Genomic DNA, 23,024 nt, shown 5'->3' with positions numbered 1-23,024 from the left:
TCTAAGATGACTGTAAACAAGTGAACATTGAAGATATGAGAAATTCCCAGGAACAAGGATTATGCCTTTCAACATACAATGGAGCATTTCCCTCTTGGACTGTTGGACCCATTCGAACTCCCTTCTCTCCATGGAAACTTCTCTCTCTGAGGATAGGAGCTATTTTGTCGCTTTGTCACCTAGCGTCTCTTTGTCCTTTTCCTGATACAGTAGCCTGATTTTGCTTGAGGAAGACTCCACCCAGGACTGATGGGATTGGGTGTCAGTCAAAGTGACTTTTACCAGCACATCAGGACAGGGAACTCACGTTGCTACTTTCACCCTCTGAGGTACTAGCAACCCCACTTTCTCTGAACCTCAGGTTCCTCCTATATAAATGGAAGGATGACTCCATCTCTGTGGATACCGTTCTATATCTGCACTCACAGATGTAAAGCACTAGCAAATTGATTAGGTCACACACCTAGTAAACTGGCAGAGCCAGAGTTTGAAGCCATGGACTCTGATCAAAGGTTTCAGTCATCACATATTTTATACCTAATAAACATTTCGTGAACAAGGGAATGAACAAATCAACGTCTACTCAACCTATTTGCCTATGTGTTCTGCCAGCACCATAGACTCAACGTTGACCAAAGTGAATTTATTGTCCTTCCTTCTAAAGACTTCCTTCCCCTATCTTCCCCCAGAAGGCTGAGTGCTGTCCTTCACTCTACCTTTTTCTCAACCCCCGTGAGCAATCTCATAGCAAAGTCCGTTGGTTGTACCTCCTCAGTTCTCAGCTGAAAGTTCACTTCAGAATAAGATGCAGACACCTGATCCTAGAACTGCCCCACTTCCTGACAGCGTCCATCCTGAGCAGAGCCAGCTTCCTGAAACTCTCCTGCAAATAACCTCAGGGAAACCCACATCCTGTAAGTCCTTCAACTTCCTCTTAATGAGATGCCGTATCATTCATTGTCCATTGCTGCAGTGAGTAATAAACCCAACTTGCTCAGCTAGGAAGGGGACAGTTTCTAGTGGTCTGTGGTTGGAAACATCGACAGGTATAAGCCTTTTTCCTTATTGTATAATTAAGGAATGTAAAAGTCAGAGACATTGAGATATTTGCCCAAGACTACAAGGTATTGGGCAACAGAACCAGCTCTATCTGTGTTCTGGTTTATTACACTACCTCTGTTTTTTGAGTTTTCTCTGCCTCAATTTCCTCATCTGTATTGAGGCAGTTAGGCTCTGCTGTCCTAAGGTTCCTCCAGCTCACTTCTTCCCTGAGCCAGGAGCATGAAAACAGCGTTAAAGTTGCTCTAATAAGGAAGTTGTGACATCCCTTTGACTCGGGACCACTAGATTATGCATAAGTCATTCCCACAATGCCTTGCAGCTGGGACGGTCTAATAATGACCTGTGGTACGTCTTGGGAAATACCTCAGAGAGTCTTGGATTCCTGCCCACGACCTACCTCCTACCCCCTCCTTTCAGCCACCCTCATTCAGTTGTTTAAATGTCCACACTATCTGATTGCCACAGCTCTTGCCCAACTGGGGGAAGCAAGTTGGGAGGGTGACCTGGGAGCCCTGATCCTAGTGACCATCCTCCTCTTTTTGAGCTAAATTCTTTCCTCCAACCATATTAGAGGGCACCTTGTGAGGGTGCCAACAACTCCAGCAGCCTGAGCATAAAATCTAGTGAGCTGCAAACAAGGGCTTCCCCCAACATTCAGTTTTGAGTATCTGAAGCTGGTGGTGGAAACTTAGCAAATGTTTTCCAAGAACCTAAAAGACACTTGGTGGGAGAGAGGGGTCCTTCCTTGATTCCCATCTCCCAGTGTCTGTAGGACTGTTTTAGGACAAAGGCAGCAGAATTGGCCAACAGGTTTCTTGGGAGCGGAGACTAGACCAGTTTTGAATGGCAGAGCCAGAGGGGAGAGGGAATCCTTCTGGTTCAATGGAACAAACCAGTGCTCGAGGTGGTATGAAAACTGAGGCTATGCGCGTCCGGAGCCTGTGCTCCGCAGCGGGAGAGGCCGCAGCAGTGAGAGGCCCGCATACCACAAAAAAAAAAAAAAAAAAAACTGAGGCTAGAAGAATCTATAGGAAAGGGAAAATCACAATAAAAATGACAAATATATCGAAGAATTAAAGATCATTTAGATAAACCTGTACATAGATTAAAAAACAAAAAATTGCAAAAGCAATGATAAGAAATAAACGGTAAAAGGATCAGCATGAAAATGTAAAGTAGGGCATCACAATCACAAAATGTGGAGAATGGGAGTGTAAAAATGTAGATGTTTTACAATGTGTTTGAACTTGAATGACTTTCAGTTTAAAGCAAGGAGGTATTGTTATGGTTCAACCTACTTGAACTCCATGGTTACCACAAATCAAACACATACAGTAGAGTCACAAAAACTAAAAACAAAGGAACTCAAGCATACTGAAAGAAAATCATCAAACCACAAACAGATAAACCAAAAGAAGAAATGAACAGAGAAGAACTACAAAAACAACTGGAAAACAAGGATTAAAAGGACAAATCCTATCAAAATACTCGAGACAGTTTTCACAGATCTAGCACAAATAACCCTAAAATTTATATAGAACGCACAAAAGACCCAGAATTGCCAAACTACTCTTGAGGGAAAAAAACAAAGTTTGAGTCATCACCCATGCAGACCATAGAGTATACTACAAAGCTATAGTAATCAAAACAGTGTGATATTGCCAGAAAACAGATATATAGACCAATGGAACAGAATAGAGAGCCCTGACATAAACACATGCCCTAAGGTCAATTTATGTACAACAAAGGAGGCAAGAATATACAATGGAGAAAAGACAGTGTCTTCAGGAAATGGTGTTGGGAAAGCTGAACAGCTACATGTAAATCAATGAAATTAGAACACTCCCTCACACCATGTACAAAAATAAACTCAAAATGGATTAAAGACCTAAATATAAGACATGACACCATAAAACTCCTAGAAAAGAACAAGGGCAAACCATTTTTGGACATAAATCACAGCAATATTTTTATGGATCAGTCTCCCATGCCAAAAGAAATAAAAGCAAATATAAATAAATGGAACCTCATCAAACTTAAAAGCTCTTGCCCAACAAAGGAAACCATCAACGGAACAGCAAGACAACCTACTGAATGAGAGAAAATATTTGCAAAACATGCAAGGAACAAGGGCTTAATATCAAAGTATACAAATAATTCATGCAACTCAATATTGAAAATCCAATCGAAAAATGGGCAGAAGACCTAAATAGACAATTCTCCAAAGAAGACCTACAGATGCCAGAGGCACAAAAAGAGATGTCAACATCGTTAAATATTAGAGTACAGCAGTGAAAATCAAAACCACAATGAGGTATCATATCACACCTGTCAAAAAGGCTACCATTGAGAAGTCTACAAATAATAAATGCTGGAGAGAGTGCGGACAAAAGGGAACCCTTGTACACTGATGGTGTGAATGTAAATTAGTGCGCTGTCCATTGACAACAGTATGGAGGTTGCTTACAAAACTAAAAACAGAACTACAGCATGATCCAGCAAGCCCACTCGTGGGTATATATCTGGAGAAAAGATAACTTTAGTTTGAAAAGATACCTCCACCTCAATGTTCACAGAAGCCCTGTTCACTATAGCCAAGACGTGGGCACTGTAAGTGCCCATTAACAGACGACTGGTTTAAGAAATGTGGTATGAAAATAGAAATGGACTCACAGTCATAGAAAACAAACTTATGGTTATCAAAGAGGGAAGGAGGGGGGAGGATTTGGGAAAATGACAAGCACAGAGCCTGACAAATGGCATGTGCTCATTAAAGGTGAGCTTGTTCCTCATTAGCTGGATTAGGAAGCCACCTTCCCACACAAGATGACGGAGAAGGGGTTTCCTTGGACTAGTGGACAATTGAGCCTCATGTTCCTTCCTTTCTTTTCTGAGAATCCAGGAAAATAACCTGCCCCAAAGTTTCTCATGGCCCAAGAAGTAAAGGACAAAAGCAATCTTGTTGAGGTGTCTGTAACCATTTTTTGGTGTATATTGGGGTGGCCATTAAGAGACAGATGCCACTATAAGGGGCTGGCTTCTTATTCCTTGTATGTCTGAGGGCAGAAAACGGGGAGGCACCGGCTGCTCTGCAGAAGAATGAGAAGGACCACCATTTCCATGGAACCTATGGGTTAAGGTTCTTAGTTGCAACAACAGGACCCACTCCAGTTAGTTGAATTAGAATATGAATTTTTAAAAATATAAGGCCAGACTGTTTGAAGCCACAGATGTTCAACATCAATGTGGCAGAGGGGCTTCCTTAGAGGAAAGACCTCTCCCACCACCAATGCTGAGAACAGGATGCCACAAATTTTACTTTTGCAGGCATAAGGAGAGCAGAGATGGTGGGGTGGAGGATGAAGGTGAGGATGCAGTGAGGAAGAAAATTAGGACAAGAATCGTGAATTCAGATCCCAGGCTCTACAGTCACTCCAGTCGTGAGGAGCTTTGCTCCTGCATTCATTCCTTCCTTCCTCAAATATTTATGGACTGTCTCTTTTGTGTCAGGCTGTGTGTGAAGTGCGAGGGATGAAGAGAAGACTTGCTCTCATGGTGCTTAGAGCCAACTTGATGAGACAGAGCTAAAGCAAGTTGAATCATGGGGGAAGGAAAGAGGCAGATTTCTGCTGAGGAGGGTGGGGATGAGACGGAAGAGGAGGAGGTGAACTGCTTCCGAAGCAGCCACAGTCCAGCCCTGGGTGGGTCCTCCTCAGAATTCAGCAGCGGTTTACAGGTCCTCTGCAACAGGAAATAAACTTGCTGCTTGACCTCTCTGAAGCCCCAGATCTGGGCACTGTACACCCTGATAGGTCCTAGACCATCCTAGAACTTGTTGGTAGGTCCTCCCAGGACCGGAATGAACAAAAAGAAGGAGGTGAGTTTTCCAAGCCTAGCTGGGATGTGCAGGAACACTGCAGACCTGCTCTGTAGAGTGGCTGACTCAGCGTTCCCTTCTGAGAAAAGGGAAGGAGGCTCAGATTATGAAGACGGGGCTTCTAGGGGTGACCTTCTGCCAAGCTGGGCCATGGAGGACTTGCTCAGTCCATTTCAAAGGACATTGCTGCCACTTCTCCTGGGAGGCAGAGAGGAAAAAAGTCACTGTGGGGGTGTGAGGGGTGTGGGACCCCCTGAGCTCCACCTCTCTCCCCAGCCCTTCCCCTCCCACATGCCCTGTCCCCTGTCTTACCCCAGGGCCCGATGGTCCCACCGCAGGTCCTCACGCAGTCCTCCCCCATCTTGAAGTTGTTGTTCTCAGCATTGCGGCCACCATATACAAAGGTCTCGCAGAACCAGGACTTGGTGTCGTGGAAGTACCTGAAGTACAGGAAGTACCTGATGATTTTGACCTTGCAGGGATCTGTGTATGGAGGCTCTAGGCAGAAGACAGGCTGCTGGGATGGGAGGGCCTCTGGGTCAGAGAGGAGGAGGGTCATCACCGCTTGCTCTACAAGGTCAACAACTGAAACCACCAGTTTGTTTGCCGTAGAGAGTAGTAAGGGTGCCAGAATGTGAAATGTGAAAAGGCTATTTGATGCCCTGCTTTCCAGGACATTATCTTTAATGTTTTTAGGCATGACAATGACAGGGTAATATTGTAAATAATTACATACCCTTAATGAATATTATAGATTAGTTGGCATGAGGCCACTGATTAGGTTCAAAGAACAACAAAAATGGAGGATGTATATTAAGAAAATTCTCCATGTGTGGTCAGTTATTGGAGCTGGGCAATGGGCCCATGGGTTTTATAATACTATTCTCATACTTGTGTGTGTGGTTGAAAGTTGCCACCATTAAAAAGAAAGTGTTGAGGACTTCCCTGGTGGCACAGTAGTTAAGAATCTGCCTGACACTGCAGGGGATATGGGTTCGATCCCTGGTCCAGGAAGTTCCCACAGGCCGTGGAGCAGCTAAGCCCGTGCACCACCTACTGAGCCTGCGTTCTAGATCCCGCGAGCCACAACTACTGAGCCCGCGTGCCACAACTACTGAGCCCATGTGCCACAAGTACTGAAACCCACGTGCCTAGAGCCCATGCTCCACAAAGAGAGAAGCCACCGCAATGAGAAGCCCGCACACCACAAAGAAGAGTAGCCCCCACTCACCGCAACTAGAGAAAGCCCACACAGCAACAAAGACCCAACGCAGCCAAAAATAAATAAATAAATTTATTTAAGAAAAAGGTGTGAAGGAATCATGATCTGATGGAGAAAGGCATGGAAGAAAAAACACCAGTGTGTTTACATTGATTAACTCATGCGGGCTGGAATAATGGAATATTGAGGGAAGATTGTGACATATAAAAATTTGAATTTTGTCTTCATCCTATTCCTGACACAGAGCTCCTAAAACTGTTGGAATTTCCTAAGAGATGAGAATGAAAAAGGAGTCTTTTATCATGTGAGGGGGTTGACTTTCGTAAAGCCCCAACCTAAACCAAAAATGGGGACTGGTTGCCAGGGGAACCAACTGTCTCATTAGGGAATGGGAATTTTCATACCCACCCTTCTACCTTTTTCTGTCCCCACACCTCAGGTGCAGGAGAGGGGTTGAAGGTTGAATCAATCACAAACGGGTAAAGATTTAATGAATCATGATTTGTGATGAAGCCTCCATAGAAATCTCAAGAGAGCAAGTCATTCATATTATTCAAGAGAACTGGGGTGGACCCAGGGAACAACATAGGTACACACTCCATCATGGCTCACCTGGACCACAGCAGCAGCCTGCCCATGAGCCTCTGTCTCTGCCCTTCGCCCCCTAGAGGCCACTCTCTGCACTGCAGCCACAGAGACCCTGATAGAACCCTGAGTCCTATCCCATTGCTCCCAACACCAATCCCTCAGTGACTCCCCAGCTGTCTCACAATCAAAGTTGGATCCTTATAAAGTCCTACAAGGCTCCTCACGACTTACCCCCATGGCCTGCCTCCTCCCCTTCCTCTCCCCTCCCCTTCAGCCACTCAGCTCCAGCCACCCTGGTCCTGGCTGCTTCTCAAACACAGGAGGCACGTTTTTTTTTTTGCAGCCTCTTCTCAACGCCTCCTTATCACAGAGGGTTTCACTGACCAGTCTACAGAAGGAGCACAGCCTCCTTTATCCCCATCGCTCTCTTCAAAACACTCATCTCAACCTGGCATAGGACTTTTTCCCTTTCTTTATTGTCTGTCTCCCTCTTAGAAGTCAGATTATTTTACTATATTTTGTTTACAGCTGTTTCCCTACACTAAGAATGATGCGTTTTAGGAACAAAAAGCATAAATATTTGATAAATATTTGTCTAAGAAATGAATTTCCCATTTCATACTCATGCCAAGTGCATAGTCATTGAAGAAACTGGAAATAGTAACCTTCTTGTTAGTGAAATGTCTATTTGGTGATGGGGCATGTCTATATAATTATGAGACAACCTCTAACATTGTATATCCTAAAAGGAAAATAAAATAGTAGTCTGTTGGGGGGCAAGGGGAAGGGTCTAGGGTTTTGACTAATATGGTACCAGCCTGGAAAAAAGTCTGGGCCCCACCTGCAAAAACACAAAAGTACTGCATTTCTTGCTCTCCCTGTAGTTGCCTCAGAAAGGGAAGAAGTTAGGTGTCACTCAACTTTCTGATTAATTTCATAAAAAAGAAATGATAATTATTTGACATAAGTTTCTTTTGGGGAGGGTGGTGAAGAAATGCAGGCAGACAATCTTTCCAACTAAGATATTTAGGTGGAAAATGGACATCACTGACCATGAAATGGGGAGACTCTTTATACTCAAGATTGGTTATCCTTTCAAAAAACTCATGTAACATGGTCCCGCTGTTCAGGTAAGGAAACTGCAGAAGACTTGTCCCAGGACACATGACATGCGGGTGGTAGGATCAGGAAAAGATACTATCATATCACAACCCATTTAATAAAGTACCTGATTCTGCCAGGAATTCTGAAAAGCAGATAACCAGTAAGGACTTCTGAGTACACTTTCCCACCCACATACAATAGTCCCCTGTCCCCAGACCTCACCCCAGCCACACATTATAGAGAAGAGTGTGTCCGGGGTTTTTCCCTGACTGCAAATATGTGGTGTCCCTACTAACACCCACTGGGCGGCCCACAAGTCAATTCGCTTCTGACACTAAATCTGCGGAGGGAGCCCACACCCCAAAGGTTGAGGGCTCAGTCCCTGAGGACGGCCCCTACTTCAAGTGCCAATCACAAGTCCCGGGGTCACCCATACACGTGACCAACTGGCTATAAATTATAAATTCAGGGCTTCCATGACCCCACCTCCCATATTCAATAATTTATTAGAACCACTCACAAAACTAAGGAAAGCCTTTTACTCAATGTCCCAAGTTATTATAAAAGATAAGACTCAGGGACAGCTCTATGGAGGAGATGTGTAGGGTAAAGGGGGAGCTGGGGGTGCCGAGCCTCCATGCCCTCTCAGAACACCCCCCCTCACAATCCCTTGATGTGTTCACCTCCCCTGAAGCCCTCTGAACCCAGTGTTTATGGGTTTTAATTGAGGGTTTGAGGTAAGCAATTTGATTGAATCATTGGCCATTGGTGACTGAACTCTACCTCAGTACACTCTCCTCTCCCCAGAGGGGCTGCGGGTTGAAGGTTCTAACCCTCTAATCACCAGGTGGGATCTTCCGGAGTCCAGTCCCATCCAGAAGCTATCTAGGGTCCCATCCCTGACTCCTCTCTTGACCTACGAAGACAGTAAATACCAAGACTTTCAGGAGGCCTGTTTTAGGAACCAGGACAAGGATCAAATGTGAATCTTTTCTTTACATTAAAGTGAGGTTCAGGGACAGGCAGTGACCAGGAACAGAGAGTCTCAAAGATGGGGTCCCTGTTTTGGTACGGTTCGGTGGGTTCCTTTTTTTGAAAGCTGAAACATAATGATTTCTTTTGAGAGTCATGAAATGTCCCTGGAGTTACAACTGCCCAACTTCCCAGGAGAAATCCAGAGAGGCTGTCAGCACCCACCCCACCCCTGCTCCCCAGCCCCTCCCATGGACTCGCCTCATTCCCCCAACCCCTCAGCCTGTAAAGGAGACGTGAGCCAGGACTTACCCTGGGCCTGTTTGCTGGTTTCACTCCCCGGGGTGCCAGCCAAAAGGGTGCCCAGGAGGACGAGAAGGGCTGCAGAGAGGCGGAGCTGACTCATCTTCGTGGCCTTGCAGGAGGGCTTCTGAGGAGAGCAGGGGGCTGACACAGCTTCTGACACCCCACCTGAGGGGTGGGAACAGGCGATAAGGTGGTAAGTGAGGAGGAGATGATCTGGGGTGAGTGCTGTTCCTAGAAATCTTCCCACATAACCAGGCTTCCTGCCTCTGCCTGCTGGGGCCAAATGCCCAGTAACAGCGCTTCTCAGACTTGACTCTGCCTGTGGGTCTTGTTGAAACACAGATTGTGATTCCACAAGTGGAATATTTGTCTGATTTTTTCCTCACGGAGCATCCCAGCACCTAGAGCAGTGCATGGCACATGATGGCCAGTCAGTGGGTGGATGAGAGCAAATCAAAGGACAGAAATGAACAGCAGTGTGTTAGCTCAGGTCCTCATTTTCAGCCTCCTGCAGGGGACATCACATCAGGGGATCAATGCCCTTCACTCCCTTCCACTCCCACCTACCTCAGAAGACAGGTGTAACACAGGGCCACTTCCTGCATCCCTTGAAGAGCATCTCAACTCTATGGACACAAGCTCTTTACCTGGCACTGGTCCATGAGAATGGTGAGCTGGGTGAAGAATATCTCCATCTGGGGGACACATCCTGATTTTCTGGGTAGAAAAAATGTAAGGGACGTGGTCAGAGGGGAAGCAGGGAGCTGAACACGTCTTCACAGCATGACCACTCACCGACGCTCACCTGGCTTCACCAACAGGAGAGCTGCCTGCCTGAGTGGATCTCAGGGGAACTTGGAAGATCGCCTGCAACATTCCTCTTCCCATTCTGGTCTCTCCACCAGTGGTTTTGAGATTGGAGGACCTAAGTTTGCATCTCACAACTCCCTTTTCCTAACTTTGTGATCTGGGGCCAGAAATCTCCAAGAGCCCGGTTTCATCAGGTGCCATATGAGACCCGTGCTGCCCACGTCGTGAGGTTGCTGTGGAAGCAGTGGAGGCAACAGACATATTCCTTTGCCCTGCAAAGTCAGTCCTTGTAATAAGAATAATAGTGAGCTATATGACAGTTAACGCTTAGCTTCTTTGACCAGGGAGTCAAATAATGGCAACGTGGGGTGGGAAAAGGGCAGGACCGGGGTAAAGTCAATCACTGAAGCAAGAGGGCTTTCGGTTACCTCTGACGAAGAAGGAGACCTATTTGGAAGGAGACTGTGACTCTCCTCTGGCACTGGGGGAACTTCCTGAGGGTGGACTTCTAGAAGGGGACACTTCATCAATGTTGTTTGTTCCTTTCTTTTCTACAGTAGACAACACATTTAAAAAGTAGTCCGGAGCTAAGGAAACTAAAACTCTATGTGCTTCTAGACAATTTGCTTTGGTAAATGGTGTGCAAAGAACTTTAGCAGCCTAATCAACATGGTCCTCAAAAGGGTCCAAACCTGGAGATTTCTTAAGGCAGATACCATTATCCTATTTTACAAAGAAAGAATCTGTGGCTCAGAGAGGTGAAGTGACTTGCCCAAGATCACACAGCAACATAGTGAGTTACTGAAGCCAATCTCTTTTCATGAATACCAAGTCATTTCCCCATTACACTGTTATAAATTAATAATTATTAATAATAATTAAATAACTTACATATTTATAGTATTACTCTTACTGTTATCAGATCTGATATTCATTAAAAGCTTACTTGGCCAATACATGCACAAAGCATTTAACAAATATATCTTTCTAATTCTCACCACAACGTTATGAGATTGATAGAGAAAGAGAAATGCAGCCTCTGAGTTCCAAGACCTGACCTGGCATCACAGCACGCCTTATGTTCTCCTCCTCAACAGAAATATTTCAGAAACCTTCAACATCAGACAAGGCCATTCTGTGTCCCTGCCGGATCAAGACAAAAATAGGACATTCAGTAATGATGTTTGAACACTGACAAAGTGAGGTAAATTATACAAACCACCAAAACATCCAAGCATCCCCCTATACTGAGCAACTGCTACGTCTTTACCAAGTACAGCTCTAACTTCTATCTAGTCTTCCCTTCTTAGAGTTAAGATAAAGATACCCATTCAGGGCTTCCCTGTTGGCGCAGTGGTTGAGAGTCCACCTGCCGATGCAGGGAATGCGGGTTCGTGCCCCGGTCCGGGAGGATCCCGCGTGCCGCAGAGCGGCTGGGCCCGTGAGCCATGGTCGCTAAGCCTGTGCGTCCGGAGCCTGTGCTCCACGATGGGAGAGGTCACAGCAGTGAGAGTCCCACGTACCACAAAAAAAAAAAAAAAAGATACCCATTCAGAGAGCCACCCCACTTCCTGACAGCATCCATCCAGAGCAGAGCCAGATTCCTGAAACACCCCCAAATCACCTAACACAAGCCCACATCCTATAAGCTCTTTCTAACATTCTTTTAATGAGACATCATATTGTTTTCCAAGGTGATTCCCGTTCCTTGCTGCAGCGAGTAATAAACCCAACTAGTTCAACTGAACCAGATTCCCCTCTCTACACTCTACGACTTTAGGCAAAGTGCTTTATTTCTCGTTACCTCAGGTTCCTCCTCTGTAACATGAGGAAATACCAACAGTTGCTCTGCCCTCTTTCAGGATTTTTGAGGATTAGATGAGTTAATATGTGTCAAGTGCTTAGGGTAATGCCTGACACATAGCAGAAGCTAAGTTTTTTCTGCTGTCATTACTCACTATTATTTTCATTACAAGGACTTTGACTTTGCAGGGAGAAGGAATTTATGTCTGTTGCCTCCACTGCTTCCACAGCAACCCTGCGATGTGGGCAGCACGGATCTCAGGTGACACCTGATGACACTGGGGCTCTGGGAGGTTTAAGTCCCCTGGCACAAAGTTAGGAAAAGACAGAGCTGGTACCCAAACTGAGGTCCAAGAATGCCAAAACCACTGGCGGAGAGACAGCAGGAGGGGGGCTCTTGCAGGCGATCTTCCAAGCTCCCCTGAGGTCCACGCAGGCAGGCAGCTCTCCTGTTTCTGAAACCAGGTGAGGGGCGGTGGGAGGTCATGCTGTGGAGACATGTTCAGCTCCCTGCTTCCCCTCTGCCCACACCCCTTACTCCTTTTTCTACCCAGAAAACACGGTTGCTTCCCCAGAGGACACGCCTTCTTCCAGTTCAGCTTCAGCCTGCACCACAGTGCCAAGTAAACAGCACGGGTCCATCCAGTTGAGAAGCTGTGGCAGTGGCTACAGGATGGTGTCCTGCGTCACACCTTTCTTCTGAGTTAGGTAGTGGTAGGGGTGCGGGTGACTGGTACTGATGCTGAGATGGGATGACACCTGCAGGAGCTGAAAAGAAGGACCTGAGCGAACATACTTCTGATCACTTATCTGTCCTTTGATTTGCTCTCATCCACCCACTGACCGTCCATCACCTGCCATGCACTGCTCTAGGTGCTGGGACGCTCCCTGAGTCAACATATTGGACAAAATTCCACCTGTGGAATCACAGTCTGTGTTTCCACGAGACCCACAGGCAGAGTCAAGTCTGAGAAGCGCTCTTACTGGGCATTTGGCCCCAGCAGGCAGAAGCAGGTTAGGTGGGGAGATTACACAATAAACAGGACCCAGCCCAGCTCCACCCTTTCCTCACTCCCCTCCTCACTGCCTGTCCCACCCCTCAGCTGGGATATGAAAAGCTCTGTCAGCCCCCAGCTTTCCTCAGAAGCCCTCCTGCAAGGCCACGAACATGAGCCGGCTCTGCCTCTCCATCGCCCTCCTCGTCCTCCTGGGCACCCTGGTGGCCGGCACCCCGGGGGGTAAACACAAGAGCCATGCCAGAGGTAAGTTCCGGCTCACCTCTCCTCCACAGGCTGGGGAGGGATGAGGGGAGTCCATGGAGAGGCTGGGGAGCAGGGTTGGGGTGGGTGCTGACAGCCTCTCTGGATTTCTCCTGGGAAGTTGGGCAGTTTTAACTCCGGGGACATTTCATGACTCTCAATAGGAAAAAAATTAAAATTAAAATTAAAAATATATATATCCCACCAAATTTACTGGATCAGGGACCCCCATCTCTGACACTCTCTATTCCTGGTCAGTGCTGTGTCCCTGAACCTCTATGTAGTGTGATAAAAAGATCAATATTTGATCCTTGCCCTGATCCTGGAACAGACCTCCTGAAACGCTTGGATTTACTCTCTTTCATAGGTCACAAGATGAGTCAAGGAAGGCGATCCGAGAGACCTTCAGTCTGGCCTTCAAAAACACTCAGACATGTGTTTAGAGGTTAGAACTTTCAACAGCCCGCATCCCAGCACCTCTGGGGAGAGGGGAGGGTATTGAGATGGAGATCAATCACCAATGACCGATGATTCAATCAATATGCCTATTATTGACACCTCAATAAAAATCCATAAATATTGGGGTTAAGAGAGCTTTCGGGGTGGTGAGCACATGGAGGTGCTGTGAGGGGTTGCGCTCCACTAGGGCACGGGGCCTCCACACACCTCTACTCCCCCTTTGCCCTGCGCATCTCCTCCATTTCGCTGTCCCTGCGCTTTACCCTTTATGATAACCTGGGAACGGTAAGTAAAGGGTTTTCCTGAGTTCTGTCTTCACTTCTATTGGTTAGTGAACATGGAGGTGGGGTCATGGAGCCTCCGATTTTTAGCCAGTCGGTCACAAGCATGAGTGACTCCGGACCACATGGCTCGCATTTGAAGTGACGACAGTCTTGAGCCCTCAACCTGCGGGATCTGCACTAACTCCATGGATTTAGTATCAGAAGTGAATTGAGGGACTTCCCTGGTCCACCGGGTAACACTCCCCCCTTCCAACGCAGGGCTCCTGGGTTCGATCCTTCGTCATGGAATCAGATCCTACACGCCAGAAATAAGAGTTCCCATGCCCCACCTAAAGTTCCCCATATCGCAACTAAAGATTTTGCCTGCCGCAACAAAGATCCCGCGTGCGTAACGAAGATCCAGCAAGCTGCAACAAAGATTCCGCATGCCTCCACAAAGATCCCAAATGCCTCAACCAAGACCTTGCACGTGGCAACAAACATCCCACACCGGGCAACTAAGATCCCACACATGGCCACGAAGATCCCGTGAGCTCCAACTAAGACTTGCCACAGCCAAATACATACATACATACACACATATTAAAAAAAAAAAAAAGAACTAAATTGACTTGTGGGATGGCTACTGGTTATTGGGGAATTGGTTAATGATGGTGGAGACACCACATACTTGGTGTCAGGGAAAAACCCAGGCTCCCTCTTCCCTGTAATTTTGGGGCTCAGGAGAGGCTTGGGGATGGGGGAGTAATGAACGTGGGACACTGCACCCAGAAAACACTTACCAAGTTACCTGTATTTTCAGAATTCCTGGCAGAATCAGGTAGTATATCAAATGGGTTGTGACATGATAGTACGTTGTCCTGACCCTATCACCCACATGCTGTGTGTCCTGGGACAAGTCATTTGCAGTTTCCTCACCTGAAAGGGGATACATATTACATGGGTTGTTTGAACAGCTTACCAGTCATGCATTTAAAGAGTTTACTCACATTTCATGGCCAACTTTGTCCATTTTCCGCCAAGATGTGTTAATCTGAAAAAACTTCTCTATCTACTTCCTTTGGGCAAGAAAAAATATTTAGGTGTCAAAAAATTACTCCTCTAGGATTAAAATTAATCAGAAAGACGTGGGACCATTAGGGTCTTCCCAAAAGTCACCTAGTTCACATAACGAAAGACACTTTTATTGCTTTCAGCACTTAGGAAATAGCAAGGTTTGTAAGATCTCTGTGCCAGGATATTACAAAGAACAAATATATATATATATTACTTATTATAAGTCACAGTATCAATATAGCATCCATATTCAATTTAGAGAGTCCCTGTGCCGTAACAAAAGAGAACACACTGGTATGTTTTCTTCATGCCTTTTTCCATTACAGCATGATGTCTTCACATTTTTATTAATGGTGGAAACATTTTACCATACACATAAGTGCAGACAATAGTATTATAAAACCCAGGTACCAGCTCCAATAATTATTGATATATGGAGAATATTTTTACCTGTGTTCTCCTTTTTTTTTTTTTTTTTTTTTTTTTGGTTAGAGTTTTTTAAAGCTAATCAAGGGCATCATACCAGTTAATCTTAAATACTTCATGAAGGAGATATAAACTTTTCCATGATTACCATATCATGGTCACGCCTAGCATCATTAATAATAATGTCTCAGAAAGCAGGTTGGCAAATGGCCTTTTCAATTTGACCAGCCCCCAGAACCCTAACATTCTCTATCGCAAACAAACCGGTGGTTTCAGCTGTGACCTTGTAGACTGACCTGTGATGCCAATCCTCCTAACTGACTCAGAGGCCCTCCCATCTCAGCAGGTTCTCAGCCTGCCTTCTGCCTGGAGCCTCAGTACACGGGTGTCTGCAGGGCCCGGAAGGTCAGGTACTTCTACAACGCCAAGTCCGGGCAGTGCGACATCTTTATACACGGCGGCTGCCGAGGGAAGAAGACCAACTTCCTGGCTGCAAGGACTGCGTGAAGACCTGCGGTGGTCTCGCGGGAATCCAGGAGTAAGAAAGGCGGCAGGGCAGGGTGTGAGGGGAAGGGCTGGGGAAAGAGGTGGAGCTCAGGGGACCACCCACCATTCACAGCTGCACAGTGTCTTTCCTCCTCGCTGCCTCCCAGGACAAGTGGCTCAGTGTCCTGTGAAACCACACACAGAGCACATCCTCCACGGGCCAGCTTGTCAGAAGGTCACCCCTAGAAGCCCCGTCATGAGAATCTGAGCTTCCTCACATGCTCCCCTTTTTCAGATGGGAACACTGAGTCAGCTACCCTACAGAGCAGGTCTGCAGAGCTCCTGAGCTCCCCACCTAGGCTTGGAAACTCACTTCCTTCTTGCTGGCCATTCTGGTCCTGGGAGGATTGCGGTTGCTCATTTCTGGGAGAGTCGAGGATCTGTCAAGATGGATGGTGTCCAAGTGTGTCCTGCCCCTCTTCCTGCCTCAGTCTGTCCATCTGAGACCAGGGAACAGCAGAGACTCCTCCCAACAGCAGAGACTCCTCTTTTCTCCCCCCTCCTCTCTCACGTGTCTGTCTTTCTCTCCCAGTGTCCTCCTCCCTCTGGTCCAGGATAGAGGCCCCCAGACCCAGAAGCCCCCAAGGGGCCTGTCGACCCTCCACCTCCCACCTCCCTGCTCAAGTGACTGAGTCTCTAGTTTCAAACCTTTCAGACCCTTGGGGGCATCTTCAGAGAAATCACAAGGTGGGAACATCACAGGGGTTTATTCTGGATAAAGACCACGGATCCCAACACTGTGGGACCCCAGTCATATCTCTGCTTCCAGTCCTCAGTTTTTCCCTCTGAAAAATGAGAATCTTGAATTCCATGCTATCTAGGGCCGCTTCTTGAAGTGGATGGAATGCACCCGGGGCAGGCAGAAGATGTTTATCTGTTTGTGATGCTGTGCCCTGTGAGAGGTACATTCATATCCAAGACATGAGTGGCCAATTTCTGGCTACGTGATATAACAGCACCTCACTCTTTGGAGCTACACAGTCTTCCTCCTTCCTTGTTTTAATATTTTGAAATTTATTTATTGGGCCGTGCCGCGCATCACATGGGATACAGTTCCCCAATCAGGGATCAAACCCGCACCCCCTGCATTGGAAGCTCAGAGACTTAACCACTGGACCGCCAGGGGAGTCCCTTAGTCTTCCTCTTTAAAAGAGGTGCCATGAGTACTGGGTTTTTTAGGATTATTTTAAGGATTAAAAAGAAAAGCATAAACCAGAGCTTGCAATCTGGCTAGAATATGAGCATTTTTAGCCCACACAGTACATTTTATAATTTTGAAACATTTGCCAAGATTTAACAGTGGGAGATTTCGTATAAAAGTGAATTTCTGGCACTGTTGGGAAGGTAAATGATTTGGCAACACAGTCCTGCAATTTAACAAGAGCTGTGGCTCTCAAACTTGAGTGAAAATCAGAATCACTTAGCCAGGCGTTCAGACACAGATTTGAGATCTCCACCCACAGAGTTTTGGTCAGTAGGACAGGGGCGGGACCTGAGTTTCTGCATCAAACAGGTTTCTGGGTTTGCTGTTGGTGCCGCTCAAGGGACCACACTTTGAAAACCACGAACTAAGCTAAGTAGAGCTGCTCTCTTCTCATGAGGGGAGCAGTCTCTCCAGTTTCCATAATCCTCACCATGCCTTATTGTTCCCCCTTCCTCACCCCCATTTCACCTACTTCCATCCACATCACTCACCTGACGTGGAAGGAATTCAAAATTGTGACCTCTGGGGTGGGCTCACCGTAAGTGTTCAGTAAAAGGTAGCTTTTTCTTATTTAACAGTCTTATGAAGTGTTATTATTCCTATTTCACAGATGAAGCAACTGAAATTCAGCTAAGGGGAAATGACCTGCTGAAGCAAAAACAGCAGAAAATAGAAAGAAGACACTTGACAAAAACTGTTAGTCATGTGGCCCCAGTTATTTCAATATTACAAATACACAAACACACAAACAACACACAGGCAAATGTATCTGATATTAACATAGATGAGGCATCAAAGATTGCAGACGTGACTTCATGAGAGTAAAATCATTTTTATCAAGAAAAGGAAGAGGGGAAATAGAAAACAGAAGAAGGAAAGGTTAAAAGAGGAGGTTCCATGAGTCAGTTGTAGACATGCCCACCTTAAGGTAACTGTAAACAAGTGACATTGAAGACCTGAGAAATTCCCAGGAGCAAACAGGATGCCTTTCACCACACAATGGAGCTTTCTCCGCTTGGACTGTTGAACCCATTCAAACTCCCTTCTCTCCAAGGAAACTTCTCTCTCTGAGTATATGGGCTCTTTTGTCGCTTTGTCACCTAGCGTCTCTTTGTCCTTTTCCTGATACAGTAGCCTGATTTTGCTTGAGGAATGACTCTTCCTCCACCCAGGACTGGTGGGATTGGGCCGCCTGTCAATCAAAGTGCCTGCCTTACCCCCAGACCAAGAGTGGCCAATCAGATGCTCTCCCTGGAATTTAATCTTGATCGATGAATCCCAAAAGACCTAAAAATGGAGGTCATTCAGAGGTGGCCTGGGAAGACCTTAGTTCTTCCTTGCTTACCATCCTTTCCAAGCTGAGATCTTTTAGCACTCCCCTCAGTCCGTGGGCTGAACTAAATCAATTAGTGCTATGGGTGTCAACAGAAGAGTCCAAAAGGATCTCACTTAAGGGTACAATCAGGAAGGGAGAATGGATGCCCACTACATCCCCACACCGTCGTCACAAATTCCTTCTCTGCTTCCAATAGCCAGAGTCAGTTTCTGTTGCTCATAACCAGCGAGATCTGCTGCCTTTACCAGAGTCACCACCAAGTTCCGCGTTTTTCTGTCCAGTGGCCTTTTCTCAGCCATCCTCCTCCTCTAACTCACAGGTAAGGCCCTCATGGCATAAATGCGAACAAAATTCTTTACCAAAATTGGTTTCCACTTGGTCTCAGCACACACAAAAAAATAATAATGAAAAGCAGAGGTTTCCATTTGAAGAACTTTGAGTATCTTCTGGTGAACCTCCGGGGCTTTTGAACGCACAGATCTCCAACGTCTTTCAAGGAAAATCATGGGAGACAGAGAGTGATAAGCTTGAATATCAGCCCCTGCCAGTGTTGGTTATGTGACCTTGGAGAAGGGCTGAAACCTCTGAGCTTCAGCTTGTATCACTCTAAAACAGAAGCAAAACTTATTAAAATTATTGCAATATTGAGAGATTAGGATGTATGTGCAGGGCTTGGCACATAGTAGGTTGTCAATAAGTGGTAAAGGGTGTTTTATATTATTAATTCTACCTCTCTCAGAGTTACTTAGACATTCTCATCGACTCAGTGACTTTTACCAGCACATCAGGACAGGGAACTCACGTTGCTACTTTCACCCTCTGAGGTACTAGCAATACTTCCACCTTCTCTGAGCCTCAGTTTCCTTCTATGTAAATGGAAGGATGACTCCCTCTCTATGGACACAATTCAAGATCTATATGTGCTCACAAATGTATAATGCTAGCAAATTGAATAGGCCACACTGCTAGTAAATTGGCAGAGCCAGAGTTTGAAGCCATGGAGTCTGATCAAAGGTTTCAGTCATCACATATTTTATCCCTAATAAACATAATGCTAGCAAATTGAATAGGCCACACTGCTAGTAAATTGGCAGAGCCAGAGTTTGAAGCCATGGAGTCTGATCAAAGGTTTCAGTCATCACATATTTTATCCCTAATAAACATTTGGTGAACAAGGGAATGAATGAATCAACGTCTACTCAACTTCTTTGCCTAAGTGTTCTAGAAGCACCATGGACTCAACATTGACCAAACTGAATTTATTATCCTTCCTTCTAAAGACTTGCTTCCCCTATCTTCCCCGAGAAGGCTGAGTGCTGTCCTTCATTCTACCTTTCTCTCACCCCCTGTGAGCAGTCTCATAGCAAAGTCCGTTGGTTGTACCTCTTCAGTTCTCAGCTGAAAGTTCACTTCAGAATAAGATGCAGACACCTGATCCTAGAACTGCCCCACTTCCTGACAGCGTCCATCCTGAGCAGAGCCAGCTTCCTGAAACTCTCCTGCAAATAACCTCAGGGAGACCCACATCCTGTAAGTCCTTCAACATCCTCTTAATGAGATGCCGTATCATTCATTGTCCATTGCTGCAGTGAGTAATAAACCCAACTTGCTCAGTTTGTAAGTGGACTGTTTCTAGTGGTCTGTGGTTGGAAACGTTGACAGGTATAAGACTTTTTCCTTATTGTGTAATTATTGTCTCCCCACATAAGCAGGCTTCCTGCTTCTGCCAGCTGGGCCCAAATGCCCGGTAACAGCACTTCTCAATGATCCCCTGCAAACCACCCCCAACTCTGGTCTCTCCACCAGTGGTTTTGGGATTGGAGGACCTCAGTTTGCATCCCACCTCTCCCTTTTCCTCACTCTGTGACCTGGGGCCAGAAATCTCCCAGAGCCCCGTGTCATCAGGTACTGCGTGAGACCCGTGCCGCCCATGTCGTGAGGTTCCTGAGGAAGCAGTGGAGGCAACAGACATATATTCTGTCTCCCTGCAACGTCAAAGTCCTTGTAATAAGAACAATAGTGAGCTATATGACAGTTAACACTTAGCCTCTTTGATCAGGGGGTAAAATAAAGGCAAGGTGGGGTGGGAAAAGGGCAGGACCGGGGTAAGGTCAATCACTGAAGCAAGAGGGTTTTTGGTTACCTCTGACGAAGAAGGAGACCTATTTGGAAGAGAGACTGTGGCTGTCCTCTGGCACTGGGAGAACTTCATGAGGGCGGACTTCTAAAAGGCGACATTTCAGCAATCAATGCTATTTGTTCCTTTACTACAGTCGACAGCACATTTAAAAAGCAGTCAGGAACCAAGGAAACTAAACCTCTATGTGCTTCTAGAAAATTTGCTTTTGTAAGTGGTGTGCAGAGAACTTTAGCAGCCTAATCAACATGGTCCTCAAAAGGGTCCAAACCTGGGGATTTCTTAAGGCACATACCATCATCCTCTTTTACAAAGAAAGAATCTGTGGCTCAGAGAGGTGAAGTGACTTGCCCAAGATCACACAGCAACATAGTGAGTTACTGAAGCCAATCTCTTTTCATGAATACCAAGTCATTTTCCCATTCACTGTTATAAATTAATAATTATTAAATAACATATATTTATAGTAGTACTCTTACCGTTATCTGATTACACATTCACTAAAAGTTTATTCTGCCAATACTTGTACAAAGCATTTAACAAATATCATATCTTTTTAACTGTCATCACAACTTTATGAGATTGATAGAGAAAGAGAAATGCAGCCTCTGAGTTCCAAGACCTGACCTGACATCACAGTGCACCTTATGTTCTCCTCCTCAACAGAAATATTTCAGAAACCTTCAACATCAGACAAGGTCATTCTGTGTGCATGATGGATCAAGACAAAAATAGGACATTCGGTAATGATGTTTGAACACACACAAAAAGAGGTAAATTATACAAACCACCAAAATATCCAAGCATCCCCCTGTATTGAGTGACTGCTGCATCTTTACCAAGTACAGCTGTAACCTCTACCTAGTCTTCCCTTCTCAGAGTTAAGATACCCATTCAGAGAAATGCCCCACGTCCTGAGAGCATCCACCCAGAGCAGAGCCAGCTTCCTGAAACACACTCCCCCGCCAACCAAATCACCTAACACAAGCCCTCATCCTATAAGTTCTATCTAACATTCTCTTAATGAGACATCATATTGTCTTCCAAGGTGATTCTTATTCCTTGCTGCAGTAATAAACCCAACTAGTTCAACTAGGAAAGGGAGTGTTTCTAGGTGTCTCTGGCTAGTTAAAAAGTACAAGCTAGGGCTTCCCTGGTGGCGCAGTGGTTGAGAGTCCGCCTGCCGATGCAGGGGACGCGGGTACGTGCCCCGGTCCGGGAAGATCCCACATGCCGCGGAGCGGCTGGGCCCGTGAGTGATGGCCGCTGAGCCTGCGCGTCTGGAGCCTGTGCTCCGCAGCGGGAGAGGCCACAACAGTGAGAGGCCCGCGTACCGCAAAAAAAAAAAGTACAAGCTAGAGACGTCTCTGGCTAGTTAAAAAGTACAAGCATTATCCTTATTTTATAATTAAAGAAAGTAAAGCGGAGAGATGTTGGGAAATTTGCCCAAGACTATAAGGAAGTGAGTAACAGAATCGGCGCCATCTGCGTCCTTGTTTATTTGAATGCTATGCTTGCTGTGGTCCCCGTGCCTCACTGTCCTCGGCTGTAGTGAAGCAGATACTCTCGGTTCTCCAAAGGTGCCTCCAGCCCGCATCTTCCCAGAGGCAGGAGCGTGAAAACACTGTCAAAGTCGCTCTACTTGGAGCTGGGACCTGCTGTGTTACAAAACTCATACGGCAGCTAAGTGACATCTCCGTGTCACCGCGTCCTCCCTTGAAGGATTCTTAGGATGATTAATAGAAGAATGCAGGCAAAATGTTAACACAGAGCCAGGCACACTGAAAGTAAGAAGCCCCCTCCCCACACGTGACCTCAGTCTAGGGGATTCCTACTGCAAATGGACAACTGAGTCTCATGCTCCTTTCTTTGTCCTTCTGAGAGTCCAGGAGAACAACCTCTACACCCAAATTTGACCTGGCCCAAGAAGTAAAGAAAGAAGGCTTTCATGTTGAGGTGTCTCTCACCCGGGTTTTTGTGTAGCTTGGGGTGGCCATTAAGAGGTAGATGGTGCTGTAGTGGGTGTGCTTCCTATACCTGGCAGGGCCCAGTGTGAGGACAGGAAAAGGGGAGGTGCCCGCCGCTCTGCAGAAGACTGCGAAGGACCAGCATCTCCGTGGACCCTAGTGATGAAGGTTCTTAGGGGCAAACCACAGAATCCACTCCAGTTAGTTTAATTTGAATTTATTGGAATATAAGCCAGACTGTTTGAAGCCACAGGAGGAAAATGTACAACATCACTGTGAGGGAAAGGGGCTTCTTTATTGAAAAGACCTCTGCCACCACTGATGCTGAGAACTGGATTCCAGAATTTCCACCTTGGCCACCCACAAGGAGAGCAGTGATGGTGGGGTGCAGGATGAAGGTGAGGACGCAGTGAGGATGTGGCTTGAGGCGAGAATCCTGACATGAGGAATGTGCTCTTGCATTCCTTCCTTCCTTCCTTAAATAATTATGGACCGTCTCCTTTATGCCAGGACCTGTGCTAAGTGCTAGGGATAAAGGGAAGACTTGCTCTCATGGTGCTTAGAATCTACTGGATGAGACAGAACTAAGGCAAGTAGACCCATGCT

At 46.2% G+C, this 23,024-nt stretch overlaps 2 protein-coding genes across 2 annotated transcripts; one reads left to right on the top strand and one right to left on the bottom strand.

Annotated features, from left to right (window-relative positions):
• Window positions 1-5,102: 5,102 nt before the first annotated feature.
• Window positions 5,103-9,231, bottom strand: LOC112400842 (pancreatic trypsin inhibitor-like). The gene is made up of 4 exons (XM_024746801.1): window positions 9,138-9,231; window positions 6,837-6,844; window positions 5,252-5,453; window positions 5,103-5,137 (listed from the first exon to the last, which is right to left on the bottom strand). The coding sequence occupies exons 1-4, from the start codon at window positions 9,229-9,231 to the stop codon at window positions 5,103-5,105; spliced, it is 339 nt and encodes a 112-aa protein (XP_024602569.1).
• A 3,522-nt stretch (window positions 9,232-12,753) lies between these two features.
• On the top strand, window positions 12,754-15,735 carry LOC112400897 (pancreatic trypsin inhibitor-like). The gene is made up of 2 exons (XM_024746881.1): window positions 12,754-13,006; window positions 15,575-15,735. Exons 1-2 carry the CDS (start codon window positions 12,913-12,915, stop codon window positions 15,733-15,735), a joined length of 255 nt encoding a protein of 84 aa, XP_024602649.1. The 5' UTR covers window positions 12,754-12,912.
• Window positions 15,736-23,024: the final 7,289 nt, after the last annotated feature.

The sequence above is a fragment of the Neophocaena asiaeorientalis genome, unplaced genomic scaffold (genome assembly GCF_003031525.2).
Source record: "Neophocaena asiaeorientalis asiaeorientalis breed wild unplaced genomic scaffold, Neophocaena_asiaeorientalis_V1.1 scaffold132, whole genome shotgun sequence".
Classification (NCBI taxonomy): Eukaryota; Metazoa; Chordata; class Mammalia; order Artiodactyla; family Phocoenidae; genus Neophocaena; species Neophocaena asiaeorientalis.
Note: the sequence above shows the minus strand (reverse complement) of the source record. Positions and strands in the feature narration are given on the sequence as shown.